General features: G+C 45.3%; 2 protein-coding genes across 2 annotated transcripts in view; one reads left to right on the top strand and one right to left on the bottom strand.

The window, feature by feature from the left end:
* The first annotated feature begins 5,741 nt into the window (after positions 1-5,741).
* Positions 5,742-14,448, top strand: LOC103363124 (thrombospondin-1-like). The gene is made up of 22 exons (XM_008289741.1): positions 5,742-5,759; positions 5,849-5,934; positions 6,167-6,726; positions 6,821-6,899; positions 6,994-7,083; positions 7,194-7,303; positions 7,648-7,773; positions 8,198-8,294; positions 8,390-8,566; positions 8,661-8,837; positions 8,920-9,093; positions 9,190-9,470; positions 9,555-9,773; positions 9,879-9,986; positions 10,404-10,563; positions 10,677-10,795; positions 11,219-11,453; positions 11,578-11,805; positions 11,895-12,166; positions 12,256-12,353; positions 12,460-12,599; positions 12,696-14,448. Exons 2-22 carry the CDS (start codon positions 5,871-5,873, stop codon positions 12,701-12,703), a joined length of 3,522 nt encoding a protein of 1,173 aa, XP_008287963.1. The 5' UTR covers positions 5,742-5,759; positions 5,849-5,870; the 3' UTR covers positions 12,704-14,448.
* Positions 14,449-16,008: 1,560 nt separating this feature from the next.
* Positions 16,009-19,009, bottom strand: part of fsip1 (fibrous sheath interacting protein 1) — a 31,855-nt gene continuing 28,854 nt past the window's right edge. Inside the window, exon 11 of the mRNA XM_008289742.1 lies at positions 16,009-16,478. Coding sequence (XP_008287964.1) covers positions 16,371-16,478 — 108 coding nt within the window. The 3' untranslated portion in view covers positions 16,009-16,370. The remainder of the gene's footprint in view (positions 16,479-19,009) is intronic.

The following is a 19,009-nucleotide window of genomic DNA, read 5'->3' on the forward strand; positions in this document are numbered from 1 at the left end:
CCAAAAGTCATTATCCACTTGTGTGGTCATCAGGAACTCCGGTGTGATGAGCCTCGGTTCTTCCACAAACCAAACACCGTCTTGTTCCTCTCTCTCAGAAAGACCTTTAACATTCCCGGGTACAGCTCTTTGCAGCTGAGTGGCGTGTGGTCTGTCAGCTCATTAGTCAAAGGTGTGCATTTAGCAGCCGAAACGTCGCAGCACAGCGGCGAGCATTTACCGCCATCACTCACCGAACCTAAAGGGCTTTATGCTCGTACGACTGGCACGCAAGGAGCGCCACGGTTGACTTGGTGCCTGTCTGAAAACAGTAAGACAAGACGACTTTTCGGAGCTTCTGTCCAACATAATCAGACCCTGACATCACTTGCCGGAATCGAGCAGACTCGCTGCAACCAATTAATCATTTTCTTCCATGCATACATCCAAGGATGAGCGAGCTAAATGCCACCACAAGAATATTTAATCCCTCTCTGCTTCTTTGCACTGACAGTTTTTCGCTAACTAGATTCCCTGAAACTGAAATTAATTGTTGCACATGCAGCTAAACGTCTCCTGTACATACATCAAATATACTGATTAATTAGACGAATATCGGAAAATGCTTACATGGAGAATATCTAACCACAGACAGAGCAGCCTCGTATAACGCTGTTTCACAGAACATCATCTTCGCCAAGCGACGCCAGCTCCAAAGCTACCGGTAATATCCATATTTCCCTCTTTCATCCCTCCGAGGCCAAGCGTGGATTACGATCAGTGATTTACAGCTGCCAACGGGTTCCAAGTCATTTTAGTGTTCTGGCTTGTGCCGAAGACAAAACAGCTGAAAGAATTAAAAAAATAGTTTAGTCTGGCAACACACTGCTTTCATTCTTTTCATAAATGATCTTTGATTCCCAACTTTCCTTGGAAGAGTGTTTTGCTTGATAAGATCGTTTGTTAGTGTTGCAACCAAAGTTCAGCAGCGCAGCCGAGCGGGCAGAATTTAGGGGTCACCGCGGGCGCTTTGACAAGAACTGGTTCTGAAATAGAGAAATGACCAGTGATCTCTTCACCTCTTCACTTAAACTGTGACTCATGTTGTTCTTTGAGTGACTTCTGGTCGTCTTACTCACCCTTTCCACTATCTTTCTCCAGCTTCGTTTCCCTAAAAAAAAAAGAGAGAAGACTTCCACGCCCTTGTGCCCCTGGGCATGTTTTCAGACAGATAAGGTGAAGAATGATGCCTCCTAGCAAGGCCTGCTTGCCAAGTTAAAAGCTGCCAATACATGCTAGTCTTTGTTTTGAAGAATACAATTTATTCTGCAGTAAAAACAAAACTGTACCTGTAGGCGTTATTACAATGGAAGCCATCCACTCTGACGAATTACTCACCGTCGTTTTCTAGTAAAAGTCTCAATCAATGCAACACCGGTGCTGCGTCATACGTTGCATAATATCAATCCTATAAACTGCCCATCATCAGATGTTTGGCCCGCGGTTGCCGTACAGTCATAAACACATATGTGATGCCGCTTTGCAGATGGAAAAACCCCACGACAGCGTGTTCAGCTGGGAGTGACACAAAACAAAGGAATTAAGTTTTTATTAAACCGCAAAACAGCCCCGGATTTAACGACGGGCTTTTAGAAAACATCAAATCCTGTTTGATTGTTTTAGCTGCGTCTATGAAAAATCACAACAAATATATGCAAAAGCTCAAATCTACTGAGGAAGCTGTTTTATTCTGATCATCTGACGGACACATAACAGGCGTACTGATATCCACAGACCATCTGAGGACACAGCAAATCCCTTCTTACAGCTTTAAGCTCGTTTTCACCTTTCACGTAGCTGCTTAAGTGCACCGTGATGCGAGACGGGCACGTTAAACAGCCGCACAATGATACCTTTTAATATCTGATCTGTTCTACCTGTCATCACTTCTGCAGGGTAAATATCATGTGCACTGTTGTTGCCATAGAGTTCTTTCCCTCCTCAATAGCCCGAGTGTCTGCGTCATCCCTTGTTTGGCTGTCGTCAGGTTTAAACCTATAGCAGCTAATGAGTGTAATTGTACATCAGGCCTGCTGTATGATTACTTGGTTTAACTTCTGTTCATGCAGTGCCTGAGTATTATCCCTGCACGTCAGGATGAATCCGTCAGTGCACGCTGGAAAAAAAATCTGCCATTAATAATATCCGTTAAAGATGGCGGCGCTCGGAGGAATATTTTGACATTTTGGGACATACTCTACAATGTATGTGTCACACTCTATGAAAACTTTTACAGCGCAGTTACAGGCTAGCTGCTGCTTCTCAGGCTGACCACACTGGCTCATTCAAGTGGTTTCCTCATAAATCTCACACAAATCTCTGGACAGAACTTCCTGATGTTTTAAACATTTAAAGACAAAAAAGTTTTAGAGACCAGGGGTGTAGTAAAAGAGCAAAAACAGGATGGCAAAAACAGATTTATTTATGTGAATACGATACCAGTTATCGTGCTGTATTTATGTTAAACATTGCCTGGAACATAGCTTATCCAGCAAGGTAAAGAAACAGAGTAAGCAATATGAGGTAATTAGTCTCCGTTAGCGGATGCTGTATCTGGATCGGTGCAGGAAGGAGCAGACAGACGCACTCCCGCCCACTGACACTGTATCTGAGCTCCCCCCAGTTGGAATGAAACACTCGGGAACACGCTCAGAGTAAACACTTCTCGCTATCTATGGGCTGTTTCCGTTCTGGCTCCGCTCGGCGGGTATTCATCAGAACTTGGCGAGTCTCTTCACCTCCAACACAGTCTTGTCCCACGCTGCGAGCTGACGGGCACGCCTTCACAGATATGTCCAGTCACACCTACCTATGATAGCTCCAGAAATCTTTTCCATGAAACCAGAGAGTCTCATCCCACCTCGATCCCATTTCACAACCCCGAGGCCATTTTCCGTTTGAGCAACGGTTCTGACCCGTGAAGCTGCGTTACCGCCTGATCACTTCCTGTGGCTTTTAGGTGAGCAGCAGCAGCACATGTTGTAAATCCCCATATGTCACACGGCGACTCCTGCATTCCTGTGGTATGTATACACTGGCCTGAGAACAGGTATCCAGATGTTGTGGCTCAGCACAATTAGAACGCCGCGATCTATCTTTAGACAGCTCCTCTGTTCTAGAGCGTAAGTCATCGCAGCATGCAGGCGCCTCCGTTTTTCCAGGAGGCTTTCATCTCTGTCACACACTCGCCCCCTCAGCTTTCCTGCGCATCCGCAAGCTGGCGCGATCCAAAAAGTTCGCAAACACCGATTTTCACTAAAGCCGAATGCACCTCTGGCAAAGGGGTGAACTGAAGCAGGTCTGTGTCAAGAGGATCCACCCGGTGGTTGTGTGGGAAGGAAGACACAGCGAGAGGAGGCCGCAGGTTAAACGCTCAGCCGTAAATCTCAACCTTTAGCGAAGCAGTGATGTCATGATTTCAAGAGAATTTGACCAAAGCTGACGAGAATTCTCAGGAATAATGAGAAAAAAATAACCCACATTTGACTCCAATTCACTCTAATTAACATCGATTGAGTCACTGAGCTAATCATTGTTATATACAGACTAAGAGTTTTAAAAAGCCAAAGTGCACATTATTAAACATTCAGCATGTGTTTCCAGCTATTTTTAGCTCCGCTGAGGCAGCTTTTTGCTATTTAGATGTCTATAAGTTGTTAGCAGTTCCCTCTAACGGGGATTTTCCCATTAAAAGTTCTCACAAGGTTTCATTTAATTGAACGCTAAAGGGTCAAAGAGGTCAAATCATCCGGTACGTTGCAAAGAAAAGGCCCAAATAAGGAACACGGTTTTGCCGAGCACGACTTCTTTCTCTTTCATTCCTGACTCATTCATCATCTAATGGTCCCTCAGATTTATCTTCCCAAGCCATGAGCTGGAAACCACGGCTCTTATACCAAAACTATATCAAGTTGTTTCAACCACCAGAAGTTTTTCCCACTGATGCACCACTATTACCAAACTAGTAATGTGATATCTAATGTTACGTCAGTCATTTGCAACCTTTTCTCTCAGCTTTGATACTTACAGCACAGTAGAGTACATTTGACTTGTAATACTTTTGACATACCTGTTATATTTATTGATGTGGGCCTGCAAGGATGTGGGCAGCTAGAAGGTCGCCGGTTCGCATCCCGGTGGAGTCTCCATGTTCTCCCCGTGCAGCGTGGGTTCTCTCTGGGTTCTCCAGCTTCCTCCCACAGTCCAAAAACATGTTGAGGTTAATTGGTGATTCTAAATTGTCCGTAGGTGTGAATGTGAGTGTGCTTGGTTGTCTGTCTCTAAGTGTAGCCCTGTGATAGACTGGTTACCTGTCCAGGTGAACCTGCCTTCACCCTGAGTCAGCTGGGATAGACTCCAGCCCCCCACGACCCTAGTGAGGATTAAGGTGTAGAGATGATGGATGGATGTGCATCTTAGAGTAAAGCATCTGCCACCATTGTGAAGTAAAATCTGTTGAAAAAGAAATATGGCAATCTTTGCACTGATTACGTTGCACTTTTACTGATACTGTATTTATTCATTGTTCATCCTTTGTATATATTGTACATATTATTATTGTTATTTTTATTATATGTTTAGAGCTGCTGTGTTCTTGCTTTTTTTTATTGCTGCTGTAACAATGTAAATTCCCCTGGGTGATTATTATTATCTTAGGAAATAATAGTTCCTGATTCATGTATTGTCATTTGATTTTCCTAATTTAGCATACAGCACCTGGATGCAATTAAATAGACATGCAACTTAAAAAAATCCCCCACATTCTTCAACTTATGCTGCAGATTCACTCTTTAGTTGGACTCTCTTACTCAAGTTTGGCATTTTTATGCTCATGACACTGAGATTATTCATGTTTAGCAGCAGTTAGAATGCAATAAACATTTAAACACATGCTGGGCATCTTTTCAAATACTTTGTTTAAAAAAAACACACACATTATTGGTAAAATAGAAACGCAGAGACAAGATTCTGTCATCATCCATCTGACTCAGAAACACAGAACACTTTGTTCGCTGCTCAATGAGTCCCCTGGTGGCCACCAGAGGTATAACAACCCGTGGACCTCAGCTCAAAGCTTAAAGTTTCTCTCTGTGTGCCACAAATATGAGCTCGAATTAAAACATAAGTGTGACTTATGGAATATACTTTAATGTTTTATATGACTTTTAAGCCCACTCATAGCTGGTTTTGTGTTACCAATCGACTGGATTAATTGGCCCACATATTTGGGATCTTATTAAAAAATCAAACCCATATTTATTATCAAAAATGACAGTTGAATGAATTCAAGCTTAGTTGGCTGAATAATTAAACTTTTATTTGATCGGAAACGGCCGAGTCTTGGCGTCGGTGCGTGTATGAAATATTTGTCCGGTGATGGAAATTCGGCTCAGGAATGCGTTTTTTCCCCTCGGTGCGTCTCGGATATTCCTCTGACTGGCTGTGAGGTAAGAAAACAAGTCCGTCCCTCTCCGCTGCAGCCGCCTCATTGGTCCGGAGCCGACCTGAGGAATGTCCTTCAACTGTTTAAATAGCTCTTATATCTGCAGGATAAGTCAGTAGAATCAGTGGAAGCATCGGAATAACCGGGAGCTCACAGAGACTTTGCAGCAGCTCAGCTTCTGTCAGAGCAAAAAAAAGAAGAGAAAAGGGGATAAACGCTCAGACGCAAGGACTTTTTTTTTAATCCTTATTTTTTCCAAAGGGGATTTTCATTTTAAAAGGTTTGTAGAGTTTTTTTTTTTTTTTAAGATGCTGAGATTTCACTTGGATGTGTTCAGTGGTCTAACTGTTGTTCTTTGGTTGCTGTAGGCTTCACTTGAGATTTGGAGATGATGCTGTGCGGCATCTTTTTGCTCTTGATGCTTTGGAGTTGTGAGGGCGCACGGTTGGCAGGTGAGGATGGAAAATGTTTGTCTTTTTACCTGTTTAAGTAGTTTCATACTAGAGGGAATCACTCCTATACTGGCTTTTAAAGTTAGTCTAATATTCCTATGATGGCTAAATTAGATGCAGCTGTGCGTAAAAAGTTTCTTTGCGGTTTTCTTTGTTTCTCATGCACTCAGCGTGAGAGAGAGAAAGAGGGGGAGAGAAAAGTAACCGGTGCTTTTGTTTCCTCTGACCACAGAGAGCAGAGATGATAACAGTGTGTATGACTTGTTCGATCTGGCCCGGGTAAACAAGAGGCACAACGGAGTGAGTTTGGTTAAAGGCGCAGATCCCTACAGCCCCGCGTACAAGGTCCTGAACGCGGACCTGATCCCCCCCGTCCCCGACAGCTCCTTCAGGGACCTGCTCGACTCCATCCAGGCCGAGCGCGGCTTCCTCCTCCTGGTCAACCTGAAGCAGTTCAAGAAGAACCGGGGCAGCCTTTTGACCATCGAGAAGAGCGACGGATCCGGACCCGTGTTCGAGGTCATCTCCAACGGCAAGGCGAACACCCTGGATGTGGTGTACTCCACCGAGAGCCAGCAGCAGGTCGTGTCCATCGAGGATGCCAATTTGGCCAACGGACACTGGAAAAACATCACTCTGTTCGTTCAGGACGACCGTGCGCAACTTTTCGTGGGCTGCGAGGAGATCAACGTGTCAGAGATGGATGTGCCCATCCAGACGGTGCTGGCCAGGGAGGTGGCAGACATCGCCAAGCTCAGGATTGGAAAGGGAGCCGTGAAGGACAAATTTATGGTAAGAATCTGTTTTTGGCTCAGGTGTGAATTCAATAATGACAGTTGAATAGCTTGAGGATGTGGAATTTATTTCTTTTTAAACTGTTTTTCAGGGAGTGCTCCAGAACGTGCGTTTTGTCTTTGGCACCACTCTGGATGCCATTCTGAGAAATAAGGGATGCCACAGTGGAGGTAAGAGATTGATGATATGTGTACAAGGATTAAAACTGACAGTGTGTGAACAGAAGTTAATTTGTCTTCTCTTCTGTTTCTCCTCCTCCTGCAGCTGCCTTAACAGATGTCATGACCCTGGACAACCCGGTCAACGGCTCCAGCCCCGCCATTAGGACCGACTACACCGGCCACAAAGCCAAAGGTGAGCCCCCTCCTCCACCCGGGCGAGGCCAAGTTTGTGCCTCTTTTCTCCTCAGTCAGCAAGCTCTAAGAGTACAGATAATTTATTGGAGTCTCCTCTCCTCTATCCAGATCTGCAGTCTGTCTGCGGCTTCTCCTGCGAGGACATCGCCAGCATGTTCAGGGAGCTCAAGGGACTCAATGTGGTGGTTAAGCAGCTGTCGAACGAGCTCCAAAAAGTGGTAAGCTCCGAGGGCCATCGGGGTCTGCTCTTTGTCATCATTCACTCCCTCTTTTCCCCTCTCCTCCCCGTCTTTTCCTCTGCTTCCAGTTAATGCATTCCCAGTGCGTAGCCACTTGTCGCTGTAATGGCAGTCCCCCAGCCAAGTCCTTAATGAGACCCATGTGAATACACAAATATGTTTGGCTGTCGGTCACATTTGCACTGCTTCGCTAGATTCCAGCAATGTCTTAATCACGGTGTCGGTCGGTGATTCATTTGTATTGGAACCTTGGCAAAGTGAAAGTTTTCCATCCTCCATACTGAGCAAGCCCCTTCTCTCCCCGTGTCTCTCTCCTCCCTCAGTCTCAGGAAAGCATAGCCCTGAAAAATCACATGAACATCCACAGCGGAGTCTGCATCCACAACGGCATCGTGCACCAGGACAAAGATGAATGGACCGTGGATGGCTGCACCGAGTGCACCTGCCAGGTAAGTGTCATCACACCTGCTGGAATGCAGCCTTTGAACAATCAGCTGAGGAAAGCTGTACTTCCTCCACCCCTGCTGCAGCAAAGTCATAATAGTGTTTACCTTAACACCTCCCTTTGTAATCACCTTTCTTCAGTCTGAAGCCATCAACACTCTGTCTGAAACTATCAGCCAAGCAGCATGGGGCTGTTTTATGTCTGGCAACATCCAGTACCAAGTGCTTATGAATGGTGTAATTAGTTGGGTGTTAGTGGGAGAGTGTTAGCGAGGATTATGTTTTCAACGCAGCAGGAGTGTCATGTCCCTGATACGATCACTGCATGGTGAAATATAGCAATTAGGTTTGGAGCAGTACCAGCAAAACCTTGTTTCTTTTGTCAGCTAACTCATTATTCTTGTACTCATTAAACTGTGTTTTCTCCAGAACTCTGCTACTGTGTGTCGCAAAATCTCCTGCCCTGTGGCACATTGCAGTAACGCCACTGTGCCCGACGGAGAGTGCTGCCCTCGCTGTGGAACACGTAAGTTTTCTTTGTGACCATTATCTGACCATCTTTCTTGATAACTTACCCCCAAAGAAACGAGTCTCATACTTTTTTGTCTTCCCCCCCTTCAGCAAGCGACTCTGCAGAGTCTGAAGGTTGGTCCGCCTGGTCTGAATGGACCCAGTGTTCGGTGACTTGTGGCCGCGGCATCCAGCAGCGTGGACGCTCCTGCGACCGCATCAACAGCAAGTGTGAGGGCACCTCTGTCCAGACCCGTGACTGCTACCCGCAGGAATGTGACAAACGCTGTAAGTCATCAAATATTCTTGACACCGCCATTGTGATAATAGATTCTCTCTGCTTGGAGGCATAATGAATTAATTGTGTATTTATTACTCACAGTCAAACAGGACGGAGGCTGGAGCCACTGGTCACCCTGGTCTTCGTGCTCTGTGACCTGTGGCGAGGGGGTCATCACCCAAATCCGCCTCTGCAACTCCCCCACGCCCCAGATGGGTGGCAGAGACTGCCAGGGAGTGGGACGTCAAACTAAAGTCTGCCAGAAGCCGTCCTGTCCTAGTAAGTTAAAGTCAGCGTAAATGCATAAGATAGAGTGTATGTATTCAGGGCAAAATAATGAATATTGTTTTTCACTTTTAAGTCAATGGAGGTTGGGGACCTTGGTCACCATGGGACACCTGCAGCGCTACCTGTGGTGGAGGAATCCGGAGCCGCAAACGTCTCTGCTCCGACCCTGCCCCTCAATACGGTGGAAAGGACTGTGTCGGTGATGCTACTATGTCTCAAGTTTGCAACAAACAAGAGTGCCCCATTGGTGAGCAAATAAGCTTTACTAGTTATTAACACACACTGTGCCATTCACAACAGACTAGTTGTTTTTATACGTACTCATTTTTTTCTCTCTCCACAGACGGCTGTCTCTCCAACCCATGCTTCGCTGGAACAAAGTGCACCAGCTCTCCCGATGGCTCTTACAAGTGTGGCAAATGTCCACGTGGCTACACTGGGAACGGCATCACCTGCAAAGACATCGACGAATGCAAAGAGGTCCCTGATGCTTGCCATACTTACAACGGAGTCCATCGCTGTAACAACACCGAGCCAGGTTACAACTGCCTGCCATGCCCTGCACGGTTCTCTGGTCCTCAGCCGTTCGGAAGAGGAGTGGAAGAGGCGACTGCTAACAAACAGGTTGAGATTATTACTTATTTGCTGTGTTTGTGGTTAGTAGGTTAGCAGCGTACATTTTTTTAAACCCTCTGTAATTTTCTTTAGGTTTGCGCTCCCCGCAACCCCTGCCAAGACGGTAGCCACAACTGCCATAAAAATGCAAACTGCATCTACTTGGGCGTCTTCTCCGAGTCCATGTTCCGGTGCGAGTGTAAGCCAGGCTATGCCGGGAATGGCCGTATTTGTGGAGAGGACAGTGACTTGGATGGATGGCCCAACAATGACCTGCTGTGTGTGGCGAACGCCACCTATCACTGCAAGAAGGTAGCCACCCCCTGCACGGACAAAAATACACGAGGCTGTCATTATCCATCTGCACTCCATTATTGTGATAACTGCCTCCTTAACCATTCCTTTGTTTCTTTACAGGATAACTGCCCCAACCTTCCCAACTCTGGCCAGGAAGATCATGACAAAGATGGTCTGGGTGATGAATGTGACCATGATGATGACAATGATGGGATCCCCGATGACAGGGTGAGTAATCGCAGCCGGGTTTTTTTCAGCCCAAAACTGTGCTTTCCTCAGAGACCAGACATAGCAATCAGCTGTAGCCATCCTTCCTCTGGGCAGCAGGAATGTAAAGTCTTCATGGTTGTGTGCTTTCACCAGCAAGTTAAAGTGGAAAGACAGTAGCACAGAAATAGTGTAATATAATTTCTGCATAAACCCAGAACTGAGGACAAGGTGGCTTGTTGCCCATAATTCTTAGTGTGGATTTGGAAAGTTGGGCAAGAAAAATGCAGCGGTAAGAATATCCCATTGCAGTAAAAGTGAAAAAAAAAAAAAAAACAATTCTGGAAAAGCAAAGTTTTGTTCCTATAAATATCTTCTCTTTGTGCCGTGACCCATTTTAGTAATCGAATACATATTTCTCTTTTTGTGTTTCTTTAGGACAACTGCCCAAGAGTGTACAACCCTGCCCAGTATGACGCAGACAGGGATGATGTTGGGGATCGCTGTGACAACTGCATATTTGAAGCCAACACTGATCAAACCGACACCGACAACAATGGAGAGGGTGATGCCTGCGCTGTTGACATTGATGGGGATGGTAAGTCATTTCTTCATATTTAATCCAAGTTTTTTCTTTTCTTTTCTTTTCTTTTGTCCTTAGCCTTAGTTTCCACAGTTGCAAAGGCTAAAATACATGTTTTCTCCCAACAGGCATTCTGAATGAGAACGACAACTGCCCCTATGTTTACAACGTGGACCAGAAAGACACTGACAGGGATGGGGTGGGAGATCACTGCGATAACTGCCCTATGGAGCACAACCCTGATCAGGTAACCACAGCACAGCCACCCTTCACCTTTACATTACAGCCAACATGACTCACGAAGCTTAATCTGACATGTAACTGTGGAGAACAGATGCAGTGTCAGGCCACAAATTGCATCTGTTTTAATGAAAGAGAGGAATGTGACAGCTTTGAGGAGTACAATGCTCCCGCTTCTCTTCTTTTCTCTTTTCTTCCATAAATGTAATTTTTACTGAGGTGCAAAGACACTGGACATTTGTCTGGAAGGACATTGCTAGCATACCTGAAAACAAGGGGCTGCATTTAAATCACATCCAGAGTAGCACCTCTCATATCGAAGCTGGTGAAAAACAGTGGAGGCAGTTGTTTGAAGTGAGGACAAGCGTCTCACAGTGTGCATGTCGCTCTTTGGAAAATCTCATCCTGAAGGAATTCTGCTCTTTCACAGATCGACTCTGACTCGGATCGCATTGGAGACAAGTGCGACAACAACCAGGACATTGACGAGGACGGTCACCAGAACAATTTGGACAACTGCCCCTACGTTTCCAACGCCAACCAGGCCGACCACGACAAGGACGGCAAGGGTGACGCCTGTGACCATGATGACGACAATGACGGCATTCCTGATGACAAAGACAACTGCAGACTGGTTTATAACCCCGATCAAGTGGACTCTGATGGTGAGTCTGACTGTCACTGTGATCCCACAGAACTCTGCTGCCATTCCTCCAATGGGCATCATTGAATGACACCTTGTTCACAGCAGCCATCTTTACTATTTCCATGTGCATCTTTTCCTCCCAGGTAATGGCCGTGGTGATGTGTGCAAGTTCGATTTTGACCAAGACAATGTTTTGGACATCTTTGATGTTTGCCCGGAGAACTTTGCCATCAGCGAAACCGACTTCCGCAGATTCCAGATGGTTCCTCTGGATCCCAAGGGCACCTCTCAGATTGACCCCAACTGGGTGGTCCGGCATCAGGGCAAGGAGTTGGTGCAGACTGTCAACTGTGACCCTGGCATTGCTGTCGGTACGTAACACACGGACAGACATCTTGCTGCGAGTTCATGGACACCAAGGCAGTGAAGTGATTCTAAATGATATTGTGGTTTGCTTCAGGTTACGATGAGTTCAGCGCAGTGGACTTCAGTGGAACGTTCTTCATCAACACCGACAGAGATGACGACTACGCCGGCTTCGTGTTTGGCTACCAGTCCAGCTCCCGCTTCTACACAGTGATGTGGAAACAGATCACGCAGACCTACTGGTCCCACCAACCCACAAGAGCTCAAGGCTACTCTGGCTTGTCAATCAAAGTGGTCAACTCCACCACTGGGCCCGGCGAGCACCTGAGGAACGCCCTATGGCACACTGGAGACACCCCAGGACAGGTGAGAACAGAAGAGATGACTCAGGATTTAAGACAGTGATTTAAGAAAGTCATTTTCTCATTTTAACCGTTGGCGTTCATCATTTTCAGGTCCGCACTCTGTGGCACGACCCCAAGAACATCGGCTGGAAGGACTTCACTGCCTACAGATGGCACCTGACCCACAGACCCAAGAGTGGACTTATTAGGTGAGTTCAAAACCCCAGATCTGTGCTCTCTTATTTAAATGCAACCCTGCATAATTCATTTTCAAACAGCAATGAGCTCATGTGATTCTATTTTTCTTTTCTTTAGAGTGGTCATGTATGAAGGCAAGAGAATCATGGCTGATTCTGGAAACATCTATGACAAGACGTATGCTGGTGGGCGACTAGGCTTGTACGTCTTCTCTCAGGAGATGGTTTACTTCTCAGACCTCAAATACGAATGCAGAGGTAAGCACATAAGTGATGATTAGACACTTTAAAACAACACTTTCCATCACTTTAGGCTTCATTAGTAACATGTTTTCTGTCTGTACTTTCTTTCAGATTCATAATCGGACCACAGAGTCTTCCAGAAGAATGTATCAGTACGAATCTTTAACACAAGACCTGGATCGATTTCTATTTAACTATTTCCTTAGAGAGATGCACATCAGAGGTATGTCGAGCAAGTGAGCTAACGTGAGGTGAAGTGACCTCAGGAGTTAAAGCCAAACGAAAGTTCAATGATAAATCTGCACCAAACTCAAATTGCGAGCACAGCTCTGCTCAGAAGAAATTGGCTCTCTCACTCTGTTTGCTCTGATCTTGCATTGAACGAGGGCCACATTTGATCGCTTTGCACACCTGAACTGTTGGCGGTATTCCTCTGTGGAGGAGGAAGGACCAAAGGGAAGAGTGTTTAAAAAAAAAAAAAAAGTATTGTTTTGAGCAATAACATACATCTGCTGTGGACTCAAAGATACTTGTTTCAGTATGAAGAAAGCAGTAGGAGAACTTTCTTTAGGCCGGGGTGAAAAAAAAAACACCCTTTGAAGGAACTGTTGAGGGACCGTGGACAGTATGGACCGACTGTTACTATCAAAGAGAGTGAATGTTGTTTGTGTGTTTGTGCACGTGTGCCACCCAGTAAGCATAGTTACGAAGACAAAATTGGATTTCAATTCTTCCGACGACCCCTCACGCCGCTCTTACAGACGTGTACACGAGGAGGTCTTGTATTTAGCCGAGGCTTAGGGCTGGCCCAAAACATTAGTCTTCTCAGGAAAGAGCACTAGAAGAAACAAGGAGCACAAAATTCAGGACAGCACAGGGCCCCGAAGCAGGCACACTACACACTGCTTTGGAACAGTAATAATAATAATAGCAAATATTATGTTCATATCTCTAATCTTTATTGAATGTGTCAAGGGACATAAACAGTGAGGGCCAGTCTATTTCCTCAGATTATTGCAAGTATGGCTGTTTGTATTTACTTATTCACTATAGAAGCTTTCACTCTCGCTCATCTCTGCATATTTTAAACTGTTATCAGCAACCCAATTCCAATTGAGAGTAATCAATCAATCAATCCTCTAAAGATATAGAATTGCTTCTGACCAAAAAACAGTAAAATGTTAAAGATAGGCATCACTTATTACACTATCTGAATATCCTGCTTCTGCACAGTGTGCATGACTGGTGTGCCTGAGCTTGTGTGTACATTTCTGACAAGGGAAAAAAAAAAAGAAAGAAAAAAAAAAACCCTTTATGTACAAATATTACCTCATTAATTCTTTTTGTATTGAGGACAGCAATACACAAGAATCACTTGTCTTAGCAACAGAGTGTAAATTGGTTGGCTTCTTTTTTTTTTTTTAAGCAAGACTTTAGTATCATTTATATTCTGTATATAAGATATTTTTGTAGCAAAAGAAGCCCGAACAGGAAAGGATTAAAGAAATGTTGTCTTGACTGTGTATTGCGATTTGTATTTCCTGTGCAGTTTTGATAAGTTATTATGTCTGTGTCGTGTCGAGGTTATTTCATTTGTGTAGATATATGCTATTTAAATAATTTATCTAGAAGCGTAGCCTCATATGGAAGCGTTTCTGTCTGTATAAACTTATTTGCACACTGACACGAGGATGTCTTTGTTTTGTTTTTTTCTCTTTTTTGTACGTGTCGTCTTTTTTTTTAATTATTAGTGAAGCTTTTTCTATAAACATTTGTACCATAGTTTCTACCCAAAGTGCTGTTTATACTCCTATCTGTTATTTTGTATTGTCAAATGAACAATAAACTCTTCAAGAAAAAAAAACAAAACTCTTGGTTTCTTTTCTTTCTGGCCAGTTAAACATTCGAAGCTTCTCTCTTGGTGATTTTCGAACTTCATATCTACTTTGATTAAGCCCTTCTCCCTGGAAAAGCAAAGCGAGCCAAGCCATGCTGTGTCAAGCGACTGGAATCTATTAGTTGAGTCTAGTGAAGCCTTAGAGAAAGGGAGGATCCTCGGGAGTCAACAGCAGGAAAACTCAACATGAAGTATAACCCACTGAAGCGGCACATCCATACAGATCTGATTACACGTTACACGGGCGTCTGCTTACACCTTCAAACGGCAGCGGTCCACGTGAGCGGTGGACATAAGGAATTTTGCACTCCAGAGTAATAAATTCACAAACTTTTGGGGAAGTGAACTTAAGCTGTGCATGTGGTCCACCCGGGACTACAGGAATGTGCGTTGAAATTCCATAGTTTTCATAAAACCGTCTAAATATAACTTGTCAAAATAGATAAGTACCTACCCGTGGACGGCTCACTGACTTATGCTTTAAGACCCCGCGCCAGTATATATCATCCGCACCAGACTGCTAACTTAAATCTTTCACGGGGTCAGAAAGAGTTGTAATCTAAGGCACCGGTGCCAGAGAAGCCAGACAGTCTCAGTATGCCGCAGGTCTCTTTACATTAGAAGTGACCTCATTCTTACCATAATGAGCTCACTGTGTTTCCATTACCCCAAATGAGCGGTATATCTCCTCTGCTGAAAATATATTGTGTCAGTTACATGCATGGTATTTGGGGAAAACAGACAAAAATGCTGCATATGCAAAAGCATCTATGGAATTGTTATAAAATGTGGTAAAAGTCAAATCTAGAGCAGCCAGTCTGAAAAGTGTTTGCTCTCTCAGACCTGTGCCGGGGCATCCGTTTCGGTCTCGACAGGATTTGACCTCGGAGGTTCACCTGGCCAACGTGTTTTCAGTCCAGAGGAATGTGAGATGATTCCTGCCGCTTAGACGGGGTCACGACGGGTGGCTGAGGTGAAGAGTGAGACGAACGGGCCCGTAGGTGTCCTGTGCCGGGAGAGAGGAAAGGCGAGGCCTCTGGGCTGAGGTCAGCCAGGTGCAGACGGGCCGCTCGCGCCGTGCAAGCTGCCGCAACTCGGAACCGCGTCAACGGCTTTCACAAATCTCTCCAACTGGCCAAAAGGACATTCTCAAAGCTGGCATCCTTTTGTCAGTGAAATCCTCTTATTTAAATGAAAATTAAGCTTAAAAAGAGGTCACACAGGGTCTCCGTTTCAGAAGATCCCACTAATCTGACCCACTCTGGAGCAGCTCACCTATAGAGGCAGGAATGCTCGGAGCTGGACGATCACTCCACGTCACCCCTCTGTCCTCATTAGCAGCCATGTCGGACATCTGGACACACATTACCAACACATACATGCGACGTTTCATAGGAGAGGGCCTTAACTTTAATACACGGCAGCGCTCCGGCTTCACCCCACGGACGCCGCCACTACCGGCTAATGTTTTTGTGTGCAGGAGAACATTCTGCGGCAGCCGTACCCAGTTATTAGATTTAATGACAGCAATTTTCTGTTCTCATGTATGATACTTAGGTTAATACAAAGAGCGCTCCTGCTGCTCTGTTTCCTCATGCAGAGACACAAACACAAATAAAAGCAACGGGTTGCAATCCAGCTGCATGCTGAAAATATTGACACCAATTAAAATGGAGGTTCTCCTCTTCAGTTAGCCAACATTTAAAACTACAAATTTCTGCTATTGTCACATTATGAAAAATGTTTATATCAGTGTATAAACGACGGGGTCATTATATCATCTTCATAAATCCTAAAAGCAGCTTCTCTACAAGAATTCATAGCAGGATCCCAGACGTAATGCAGTTTGAAAGCAGGCCGTCAGATAGAGTCCAATCTTTGTGATCGTCTCATGGTGCTGCGTCATTCGTCTCCAGGTCGTGGCTCCATCTCCCTGTCAGCTCACATTCATCCAGCAGGCTAAGTAGCTGCTCCTCGGTAAGATCTGGTGACCCGTCCTACAAGAAAACACAAAAATACTTATAATTTCATTGATAAATGTGCCGTTTAAGACTTTAAGGGGGATTTCATGCAGAAATACAACCCAGAATATATGTGTGTGTGTGTGTCTGGCTGTCACCATATTGAGTTCACATGTGGCTAATATTAAAAAAGTGACGACAGAATATCATCTTCCTAATGTCCTCCCTAATTTTTTTCCCATTACGAACATCCTTCACTGGACTTCAAAGTCGGCTTTTAGCAAATCCAGACGATGTGTTGCACTAATGAACGACCTGCACAACGGTGGCACTTCATAACAACACGCTGCGCTGCGGCGGTCGTGCCCTGTGCTTAGTTGGAAGCTGTCTGAAAAAACACTTCCAGTTGGATGCGAGCGTTGTTTTTCTACAGATAAGTCAGACTCATTGCAGGCCGCATGTGAGTCCAGGGATGGAAGCCAACCTCCTTAAACTAGGTTAGGAAAAAAGTCTTTAAAGTTAAATAACTGTCACTATCTATTCCTGGGAGTGATGTGTCATCTGGCAACTGCAACCATCGTTTCTGATTTTTAAATGAACCGGCTGACTTGTAATTCCTCTGTCGTGACGACGAGGCGAGGCCGACTAATTTACCTATGCGCGAGTGCATCGCAGACAGTTGCCATCTCTCGGTGAGAGAACGCTGTTCTTTGTTTGGACAGCTGCAACTCAACAGTCAATTTGTTCCAACAATATCAACCCGTTGCCTTCATGACACGAGCAGGACGCCAAAAAAACGCGTCCAGGGGAGCCAAATGTTAAATCTCTGAGTTGAACGGTAATCGTTGTCATCATACTCTCAGCATGTGCACTCGTGTTTGTAGCCGTCATCTCACACTGAACAGAATGTCCCTGGCCATAAAGTAAGGATGTCCCGATCTACTTATTCTGACCTAAAATGCCGATCCAAGTCTTCAGGCTGCATTAATTGCATATTTTTCGTTGTTTTTTTTGCCATTTAGGAACATAATCCTGACGTATTACAACCTCGCATTGCTGGCAAACTTTGAGACGGCGGCTTTGAGATGCACGGATAGAAAAATAACCCCAACCTGAATTAAAATATGGGTATTAGGAAACCACAGCACAGTGTGACCCATCACCAGGCACTCCGTCCTGAGAAAATATGTCCACGCAGTTGTTTTCACCTCATCGTCTTCCCGCTGAGTCACTCCAGACAAAATCACATTCCTGTGTCTCATCTATCCCCTCTAGCTGGAGCGAATACTCGTCATCGATCATCTGTCGACCAGACCACCCTCTGAAACCGTCCGGCCCTCTCTCGCCAGGACCCAGTTGCTGATAGATATCTCCAACCAGGCAATCCTGTCCACGTTCAAAGTCCTCCAGAATGTATCGACTCCCCTCTAGGTCACGGCCGTTTGGGCCGTGTTACTTATTTACGACCCCTGCGATGACCCTCGCAATTACCCGGATCGTATCGTCTTCTGTGAGTGGACACGAGACCGAAGACACCGCTGACGCATTCCAACCACGGCGCCCCCCTGCAGCCTTCAATGCCTTTTGACATGCATGTAGCAAGACGTGGCCATGTGCCTGTGGACTTGACCTTCACCTCTAAACGGCACGGCGGGACAAGAAAAGATCCCACATGCTTGTTAACTGTTGGTGTCTGTTTGGATACACTTAGCTTCCCTTCCATGTTTATCTTGCTTTAATAAGTAGAGCTAACAAACAATTATTTGCTCTGAAAGGCATCTGAAACATACATTTTCTTACAAACACAAGTGAGTCATGGCAGAAAACACTCACTGGTCAGTTAGAGGTGCTTCAGTATTTTCAGTCCGAATGAGGCAATAAAAAGTGCCCCACTGGCTGCAGTATTAATGGTCAGAAATGCCTTTAACTAATACCAGCCGTCCTGGAGATGAGAGCCACAAGACTTTCCAACAGAAAGGAGAGAAAAACAGAGAGCGAGGACAGAAGGAGCGATTTTTTACTGCTGTGACAAAATGCTACAACTCTTTAAAAGTGGTTGACCTCAGGTGCCCTCAATAGTGGGGAGGCCAAGGGTGTCTGTGGGTGACTGATGTGTGCTTTCCTGTCCGACCGTCTGTCTGCTCGCTACCTGCCAGTCAAGCTCCTTCGCTTCTGCTCGTTCAAAGGGCCTCAGCTGCCCGGCGCAGACCAAACTGGTTTTGGGAGAAAATTGCTGCGATTACAGGAAAGCCGCCCAAAGAAAACAGCAACGTGACGGAGGCGCTCCTGGAGAGTATCCTCCTCCTTCCACCGGTTATCAGCGGGACAGGAACAACAGTGTTAGGCTTGGTGGAAAGCTGGTAAACACAGTGTGTCAGAGCGATTCCGCAAGAGCAGGAAAAGATAAGAGTTTTGTTTTTAAGCCGTAGCGAGTTAAGATGTAGCTGCATTACTGGAAGTCAGAGGAGCTGTGCAAGCTGCTAACGCTTGAGGCTGATGTTGGAGTTTTTCCCAGCCATACATCCTCTGGCATAAACATGTGAAATACAAGCTGGAGGTGGAGAATC

Source organism: Stegastes partitus, unplaced genomic scaffold (assembly GCF_000690725.1).
Source record: "Stegastes partitus isolate 25-593 unplaced genomic scaffold, Stegastes_partitus-1.0.2 Scaffold634, whole genome shotgun sequence".
In the NCBI taxonomy this organism is placed as follows: domain Eukaryota; kingdom Metazoa; phylum Chordata; class Actinopteri; family Pomacentridae; genus Stegastes; species Stegastes partitus.

What these genes read in the sequence shown, in the direction of transcription:
- LOC103363124 (XM_008289741.1), top strand. Translation starts at nt 5,871, where the DNA reads ATGATGCTGTGCGGCATCTTTTTGCTCTTGATGCTTTGGAGTTGTGAG. An exon ending in CGAACGAGCTCCAAAAAGTG is followed by an intron (nt 7,304 to 7,647) that starts GTAAGCTCCGAG and finishes CTCCTCCCTCAG; the next exon opens with TCTCAGGAAAGCATAGCCCT. An exon ending in AGGCGACTGCTAACAAACAG is followed by an intron (nt 9,471 to 9,554) that starts GTTGAGATTATT and finishes AATTTTCTTTAG; the next exon opens with GTTTGCGCTCCCCGCAACCC.